General features: G+C 38.6%; 1 protein-coding gene and 1 long non-coding RNA gene across 8 annotated transcripts in view; one reads left to right on the top strand and one right to left on the bottom strand.

The window, feature by feature from the left end:
- The first annotated feature begins 630 nt into the window (after positions 1–630).
- Positions 631–7,869, top strand: LOC141647942 (ABC transporter C family member 8-like). 5 transcript variants are annotated; one of them, XM_074456320.1, is made up of 13 exons: positions 631–738; positions 902–1,060; positions 1,544–2,841; positions 3,291–3,611; positions 3,729–3,815; positions 4,007–4,633; positions 4,727–4,891; positions 4,984–5,278; positions 5,362–5,576; positions 6,000–6,305; positions 6,393–6,456; positions 6,671–6,910; positions 7,049–7,869. In XM_074456320.1, the coding sequence occupies exons 1-13, from the start codon at positions 714–716 to the stop codon at positions 7,153–7,155; spliced, it is 3,909 nt and encodes a 1,302-aa protein (XP_074312421.1). In that variant the 5' UTR covers positions 631–713; the 3' UTR covers positions 7,156–7,869. The 5 variants fall into 5 exon arrangements, with proteins under 5 accessions (XP_074312421.1, XP_074312419.1, XP_074312422.1 ...); XM_074456318.1 differs by having other exon boundaries at positions 902–2,841; XM_074456321.1 differs by lacking the exons at positions 6,000–6,305; positions 6,393–6,456; positions 6,671–6,910; positions 7,049–7,869 and adding exons at positions 5,642–5,724; positions 5,766–5,843 and having other exon boundaries at positions 902–2,841.
- Positions 752–8,601, bottom strand: part of LOC141647946 (uncharacterized) — a 41,405-nt gene continuing 33,555 nt past the window's right edge. For all 3 annotated transcript variants that reach the window (XR_012545893.1, XR_012545891.1, XR_012545892.1), the window contains 6 exons: positions 6,843–7,367; positions 6,652–6,735; positions 5,632–5,863; positions 5,340–5,542; positions 1,263–1,401; positions 752–1,137 (listed from right to left, as the gene is read on the bottom strand). This is a non-coding gene — a long non-coding RNA (uncharacterized LOC141647946). The remainder of the gene's footprint in view (positions 1,138–1,262; positions 1,402–5,339; positions 5,543–5,631; positions 5,864–6,651; positions 6,736–6,842; positions 7,368–8,601) is intronic.

The raw sequence follows: 8,601 nt of genomic DNA, 5'->3' as shown, positions 1-8,601 counted from the left end.
CTCCCATAAAGTCCCTCTTGGCCCCTTAAGGCCTTAACACTTCCCGACCCCGACCACTACTCCCCAAGTCGCCAAAACCCGTGCCTGAAAGGTACGCGATTACGCCAATTTCATGAGGATGCAAATCGTGGGTATGAGCGGCGGTGGTCATGGTGAAGTGTGAATGGTGGTGGTTGATGCGTGGTAGCTGGGATATAGTTGGAGCGCGGCATGGTATAAGTGGAGAATAGGTGGTGGTTGTTAGGCTTCAGCAGTTGTGGCGGTGGTGTAGTACTGATGTGGTGGTGGTTGTGGTGAGGTGTGAGGGTTGGGTAATTGATGGAGGACGAGATTAGATTGAACTATTGAGGGAGGTAATAAGTAATAAGGGTAATTAGTTGGAGGGTGTTATAGTAAAATACATTAACTTATTTATTTAAATACTGTACTGTTAAAAGCCATGTCACTGCCACATGGACTACACATAGATGCCACCTCAATTTTAACTTGGTATAACAGGTCAAAATTTGACGAGTCTATTTAAAGAAAATGATATACATAGTTGGGTTTATTTTGAGTTAAAATATAGTTCGGAGTATTATGAGAAGATCACCTATAGTTCAGAGTATTCTTATCAAATAACCCATAATTATTTGACTTCATCTCCAATTGATTTTCTTGTCTCTAGCTCCTCCAATTTAGTGCGAAAACAAATTTTATCCTCTAAATTTGTCATGGCTTCCTTAGCAAACTTGAATGGTGAGTTTCTTCAACTTTTCAGAATAACTTTCTCATTAAACTTGTCACTATACACACAATACAGTAACATTTTTAAAGGGCTATATTTGTATGGTTTAGGAATAACTTCTAGTAAAAATGTAAAATTTTCGCTAAACTATATTGTTTACCATTGCGAATGCAGGATTACTGTTGTCAGGCATATGTGAAGGAAAACTGGAGTTAAGCTCTTCTTGCATTCAAAGAGTCATCATAGATGGAGTAAACTTACTTTACCTGCTTATCTTTCTGCTTTTCATCCTTTTAAGCTTCTTAAGAGAACAAGGACAATCAAGCAACAGAAGTAACACCATTTTTCGGTTGACTTCAATCTGTTGCCTGCTGTTGAGCCTAGCATACTTGGTTTTTGGTTTGCTTACCCTGACATCAGAAAACAGAACAGATTCCTCATCACATTGGCTTCTTTACATAGTTGATTCAATCATATGGTTAGGTTTGACAGTATCGTTGCTAGTTCAGAGATCAATATGGGTCGTAATTCTAACCTCAGTTTGGTGGGCAATGTTCTTTCTGCTTGTTTCAGCTCTGAACATTACAATGATCATAAACAAACAGCAGGTGCAAATCTTAGACATCATAGCTTGGCTGGTCAACGGTTTGCTGTCTTTATGCGCCGTTAAAAACCTGCATAATTGCATTACACAGAAACAAGTACATACAGCAGAGTCAGTGCCCCTACTAGAAGAAATAAATCCGAGAAAAACAAAAAAGCCAAGTTTTTTCAGCCAAATTGTATTTTCTTGGATCAATCCTTTACTTTGTGCAGGGTATTCGAAACCATTAAGTGCCAAAGATATCCCTAACTTGTTTCCGGAAGATGAAGCCTGTATTGCATTCCAGGAATTCAGCCAGGCATGGGAAGAGCTTAAGGTCAAGCCAGATTTAACAAATAATGGAAACTTGGTTATGAAGGCTTTAACCAAGGTATACTGGAAAGAGACCGTTTGTGTCGGGGTAGGAGCACTGATAAGGACAATGTCAGTTGTAGTTTCACCTCTACTATTATACGCATTTGTCAACTATTCGAAATTAGAGGACGAGAACCTAAGTGAAGGACTGTTCTTGGTCGGATGTACGGTTTTCGTGAAATTAGTGGAGTCGATATCCCAAAGGCAATGGATTTTTTATAGTAGAAGAACAGGAATGAGGATGAGATCAGCTCTAATGGTGGCAATTTACCAAAAACAACTAAAACTCTCTAGCCTTGGAAGAAGAGAACATTCTACCGGTGAGATTGTAAATTACATTTCGGTGGACGCATATCGGATGGGTGAATTTCCATGGTGGTTTCACACTGGTTGGTGTTCTGTCATTCAGGTCTTTCTCTCCATTGGAGTCCTTCTAAAGGTAGCCGGGTCAGGGTCCCTAGCCGGCCTTGTCCCACTATTGATTTGCGGGATTCTCAATGTGCCCTTTGCTCGTCTCCTTCAGAATTGTCGGTCTAAGATTACAGTAGCTCAAGATGAGAGGCTCAGAGCAACATCAGAGATATTGACTAACATGAAACTAATAAAGTTACAGTCATGGGAAGGTAAGTTCCAAGAAATGGTGGAACAACTGAGACAAAAGGAATACGGATGGTTGAAGAAGTTACAGTATATTAGGGCTGGTGGAACTGCATTGTACTGGATGTCCCCCACTATAATATCTTCTGTCATCTTTTTAGGTTGTTTTGTTTTTGACAATGCCCCCTTGACTGCTGATACCATTTTTACCATCCTTGCTACACTAAGACTGATGTCAGAGCCTGTAAGAATGATCCCTGAAGTTCTCTCTACTACAATCCAGGTCTTGGTTTCTCTTAAAAGGATCAATACCTTTTTGCTTGAGGACGAGTTGATAAACGATCAGATACAGGTATCGAAAAGAGAAAATTCAGAAGCTCATGTGGTTATACAAGCAGGTTGTTTCAGCTGGGAACCAGAATCAGAAACTCTAACACTACGAAACCTATATTTGGATGTGCGGAAGGGACAAAAGGTTGCAGTTTGTGGACCAGTTGGAGCAGGAAAATCGTCGCTGCTGCATTGTATTTTAAAAGAAATGCCAAAAATCTCAGGACAGGTCAGTAAAACAATCACTGATTCTGATGAGCTATATGTGAATCTTCTATTCGTACATGAGACCGACTCATATTATGAGACGTCTCAAACATTATTATCATCCTTATAAGGGGTTGCTTGGAATAGGGGTAAGGGGATACGGGGATACAAAAAATTAATAGCGATAAAAATAAAGGAAATTGGGAGGTAGTGCAAGGAGGAAGGAAAGGAAGAGAAGATGATAACGTACATATCTTCAAATGGGGTAATACTTCCCCAACCACCCCCTTTCCTCCCTTCACCATCTATCAGCCCTGAAACAATTACTCCATTCCAAGTCAACCCTCAGAAAGTCAGAAGTAACCAGCCCAAGATTTAAAACTATACTGAATGCTATGTTCCGTTTCAGATAAGACTTACAAGTTAAAAATGTCAAAATGACTTACATACAAATTTATGTCTTGAGTTTAGGTTGCTGTTGTTGGGTCCATTGCCTATGTTTCTCAAACTGCTTGGATACAAAGTGGAACAATTCGCGAGAACATACTTTATGGGAAGCAAATGGATGAAGATAGATATAAGAAGGCTATCAAAGTAACAGCTCTTGATAAAGATATAAGCACTTTCAGCCATGGTGATCTGACAGAGATTGGCCAGAGAGGAATCAACATGAGCGGAGGTCAGAAACAAAGAATTCAACTTGCAAGAGCCGTTTACAGTGATGCTGATATATATTTGCTTGATGACCCATTCAGTGCAGTAGACGCTCATACTGCAGCGGTTTTGTTTCATGTAAGCCTTCTAAACTCCCTTATCAATCAATAATGATTACAGTTCACGCCAAAAAAAATATCCAATTTTCTACAAGGTTATTGCAGATTGTTACTTATTTCTGCCATAAAATTCCAGGACTGTGTTATGGGTGCTTTGAAGCATAAAACAGTTATCCTAGTGACTCATCAAGTGGAGTTTCTTTCAGAAGCTGATACAATTTTGGTAAATCGTTTATTTTCCTGAGCTACTCCAACAAATTGGTAAAACGACAGTATTTTTTTGTACATTGGAAATAGTGAATATTTCCCTTTCGAGCTGATACAATTTTCGTAAATGCATATTAGAAGTTGATCAGTAGAAGGGATAATTTAATCATAGAAGAAAAAATCATAATGTCACGCAATCATAACTAGGTAATGAGAGACGGTGAAGTCACCCAATGTGGAAGCTATCAGGAGCTACTGACAGCAGGGACAGCATTTGAGCAACTGGTAACTGCTCACAGGAATGCAGTAAGCACAACTTTTGATTCCAAGAGTGAAGCTTTTAGTGGAGGAATGCCTCCGAAGGAAGAAATCGAGGAAGCCCTCAAAGTCAAAACAGAATCTTCTATCACTGGAGAAAAGAACAAGGAATTTTCTACTGAGAACTTAACAGCAGTTCAGCTGACAGAAGATGAAGAAAAAGAAATTGGGGATGTTGGGTGGAAGCCCTATTTGGATTACATCTTCGTCTCAAAGGGTCTATCTTCTTTGAGTCTAAGCATACTTGCACAAATCCTGTTTATTGGTTTTCAGACTGGTTCAACTTACTGGTTGGCCTTTGGTATTCGAATTCCTAATATCACTAATTTAGTCCTCATCTCCATTTATGCTGGAATTTCAAGTCTTAGCATATTCTTTGCGTTTCTGAGATCATTCTTTTCAGCTCAGCTAGGATTAAAAGCTTCAAAAGCTTTCTTCAATGGTCTCAATAATTCTATATTTAAGGCTCCTATGCATTTCTTTGACTCTACTCCTGTTGGACGGATTTTCACCCGTGTAAGATTGATTACCTTTTGCAAGCTTCCTGATTTTCACACCCTCGCAATTTTTTTATCAGATCCACTAACCTTGAAATCTAAAATCTTTCAGGTTGCATCAGATTTAAGCACATTAGACATTGACATTGCATTCTCCTTGGATTTCGTGATGACTGGCGCAATTGAGTTGATTGTCATAATTGTTATTATGGCATCGGTCACTTGGCCAGTCCTCATTGTGGGGTGTCTTGCTTTGGCTGCCTCTAGATATGTCCAGGTAGAATTTGACAAACAGTTTGGTGAAGACTAAAGTGGCGGTAATTGAAGTCCTGAATTTTCATTTTTGTTATTGTTTTTTTGCTTTTATAGGGTTATTACCTAGCTTCTGCAAGGGAAATCACTAGGATCAATGGAACAACTAAAGCTCCACTGACGAATCATGCTGCAGAAACCTTTCTAGGGGTCACGACCATAAGAGCGTTCAACATGACTGACAGATTTTTCAGGGATTTCTTAGAGCTAGTAGACACAGACGCAAAGATGTTCTTCTATTCCAAAGCGGCCTCAGAATGGCTAGTCCAGAGGATAGAAGCCTTACAACTTGTGACACTGTTTACAGCTACGCTTCTCCTAGTTATGCTTCCTAAGGGTTTTATTGCACCAGGTACAGCACAGAGATGAAAAACTAAAGCATGTTCACAAATTGAAGGAAAAACAACAATAACCTTGATTGTTGAGCTCTTGCAGGACTTGTGGGGCTCTCCCTTTCCTACGCTCTTGGTTTGTCAATGACTCATGTATTCCTGACATGGTGGTACTGCAACTTAGAAACCTACATCATCTCTGTAGAGAGGATCAAGCAATTTATGCACATTGAAGCTGAGCCACCTTCTATTGTCCTGCAAAATAGACCTCCATCTTCATGGCCCTACAAAGGAAGAATAGAACTTCAAGAGCTACAGGTATATACATTTGCTATTTTTTTATTTTTTTATAAAAGATAATTAGGACCCTTACCCAGAAATAGGTCTCTATGATATTAACACAGATAAAGTTGCCGGCATTGGATCTCCTTACTAGGCCATTTTGGGGACCCCTTGTGATATTAGGGTAATTGGGTAATTCGTCGCTATAAGGAGGGACCTACTAAGCCAGACCCATTGCGTCTCATCCAGCCACTATCAATTGGCCAAGCCCTAGAAAGAAGGGAATAAACGAGAGAAATTCCTTCTCCGAAGTCCCAAGTGCCCTATTAAAGAGACCTCCAGTCAACTCACATGTCCACCTCTTATCAAGTATCAGAAGCATAACATGATTTATGATAAAGACGGAAAATCATAAATTTGAACCTAATCATCATAATTTTACTTATTTGGATATTTTAGATAAGATACCGCCCAAATGCCCCCTTAGTTCTGAAGGAAGTCACTTGCATTTTCAAAGAAGGCTCTAGAGTAGGAATTGTGGGGAGAACAGGCAGTGGCAAAACTACTTTGATTAGCGCGTTGTTCCGATTAATAGAGCCCCAAAGTGGGAGAATTCTGATCGATGGACTCGACATCTCAACAATTGGTCTGAAGGATTTGAGATCAAAGCTGAGCATTATCCCTCAAGAACCAACTCTATTCAAAGGCAGTGTAAGGTCAAATTTAGACCCTCTTGGACTCTATTCTGACCAAGACATATGGAAGGTATTTTACTAAGTTAGCTTGTATGTTAAAAGTAAAATTACGCGACTCTTCTGAAATAGAAAATTGACAGAACTGCTAATATGTCAGGCACTGGAGAAATGTCAGCTTAAAGAAACAATCAGCAATCTACCCAATCAACTAGATTCATCAGGTAAGACCAAAACTACAAAGGCAAATATTAATATAAGACAGCTTGACTTTCAAGAAGTATCTGTATAGTCTAAAATACACACTTTTACCTGAAAATCTCACACAAAATATATCATAAAACTTAAGCTTAGTGGGCCTTTTTTTTAAGAAAAAGCAATTGAAGGGCACTGAAGAACTGAAGGGCGTATCGACTAACCAACTGCAATTTTTGGCAGTGAGCGATGAAGGACAGAACTGGAGTGCTGGGCAGAGACAACTTTTCTGCCTAGGAAGAGTTTTACTGAAAAGGAACAGAATTTTAGTTTTAGATGAAGCAACGGCATCAATAGACAGCAAAACTGATGCCATCCTTCAGAGAATAATTAGAGAAGAATTCGCACAATGTACCGTGATAACAGTAGCTCATAGAGTTCCAACCGTGATAGACAGTGACATGGTCATGGTCCTATCCTTCGGTAAGTGTAAACACTTCCTGCCACATATATTGTTAAGATCAATGATCATCTTGATTCTATATCAGTAGAATTTATTTACACAAGTTGGAACAATTTTTTTCAAAAATACTATTAATCTGAGATGAAATATGGGTGCAGGGAGGCTAGTGGAGTATGATGAGCCGTCAAAGCTGATGGAGACTAATTCCTGTTTCTCCAAACTCGTTACCGAGTATTGGTCGAGCTGCAAAGGAATCTCCTCTTGAAAATTCAAGCAGTTGTAGAAAATCACACTTCCCCTTCTGCACCTCGCATATTTGTAGATCCAGTTGATTGCGCTAGCAAATTATTACTTTATTTCTTAATCCTTCAGCATCAGTTTGTAAGGCTGGCTAATGTGCGACCTCCGAGGAAGGTATCTAATAAAACTAGTAACATCCTTCTTAGTACTGAGGACAGTCTTGTCAATATGCTCCATCTGATAATATAAGAGATCAGATAAAAATAAAATAAACCATTCTATGTAAACCTGTCCATTACAGACCCTTCATCAATTTTCAACCTTATTTACATATTTGTTTCAGATTTCTACAAATTTGCTTCAGTGTCCATCCAGAATCTTTTGGTATCTCAAAAGTCACCCAACAATTGGTCTCGTTTAAGTCCATTGTATGGGTCATTATTGTGAAATGAATGCATCTCCATAAGCAATGGTGGACCCAGGATTTCCAAGGGGAGCACAATTTTCCAATGTTGTCCGGGTGTTATACTGTCCTTCAAGAGACCACATTTTTCATCCATGGAAAATGACAAATTTAGGACTCCAAAAGTAATTAGTTCGTATATTACTAATAATATCGTACGAATCTGAAAAAATATTATGTGAGGAAAAAAATATTGGAACTTTTCAATAGTGTACTTTTTCTTATTTCAGATTTTTCATCCCCCATTGATACCTCGATTGAAATTACCTTTTTTTTTTTTTTAAAAAAAAAAAAAAAAAAAAAAAAACTATAGCGCAAATTGATGGCAGCTGAAAGTAGTTTAAACAAGTTAAGAATTTCTCATCTACTCCATAATTAAATTTAGGGGTTGTGGGAGTAGTAGTTAAGCCTAGTTAAAATTTTCATTTCAGATAAATACCTGATTAAATTGTCTACAATTTAAAAAAAACCATAAACAAATTGATGGCTATTGAAATATAGTTTAAATGAGTTTTTGATTACGTAAATAGCAAAATTTAAGGTTGTAGGAGTAGAAAAGATGTTATACATATATACAAAAGACCTAGGTTCAAACCTTTCAAACTACCTACGCTCATTGAGAAATTCAAGAGCCTTACCAGTTACCACTGGAGTCCTAGACCAAAGGCAATTACTTCGATAATGGTTACAATGTCCACAGGGAACTATGACAATCTTATTGGCAATTCGGAGAATTTCAATCCGTTCCATAATTGAGACTCATGCAATGGTCGTAAGTGATAATCTGTAGTTCGGCCAATTCTCACTTTTGAAGACAGTGTATCGATCCATCTTACCCATAAAGGTTCACTACTCTGGCTGGTATTCCAAACATACTTACCAATCACTGCTATTGGGGTTGGTCAGCATATTACTGTATGTGTCAAGCGAGTGCGGGAGACCTAGGTCCAGTTGCTTTTCCTTCCCATAAAAACTACCTGCAGATAGACTGAATTCTCTTGCAGGCAC

Source organism: Silene latifolia, chromosome 3 (genome assembly GCF_048544455.1).
Source record: "Silene latifolia isolate original U9 population chromosome 3, ASM4854445v1, whole genome shotgun sequence".
Lineage (NCBI taxonomy): Eukaryota > Viridiplantae > Streptophyta > Magnoliopsida > Caryophyllales > Caryophyllaceae > Silene > Silene latifolia.
The sequence above is the reverse complement of the archived record's forward strand: the minus strand, read 5'-3'. Positions and strand labels throughout refer to the sequence as shown.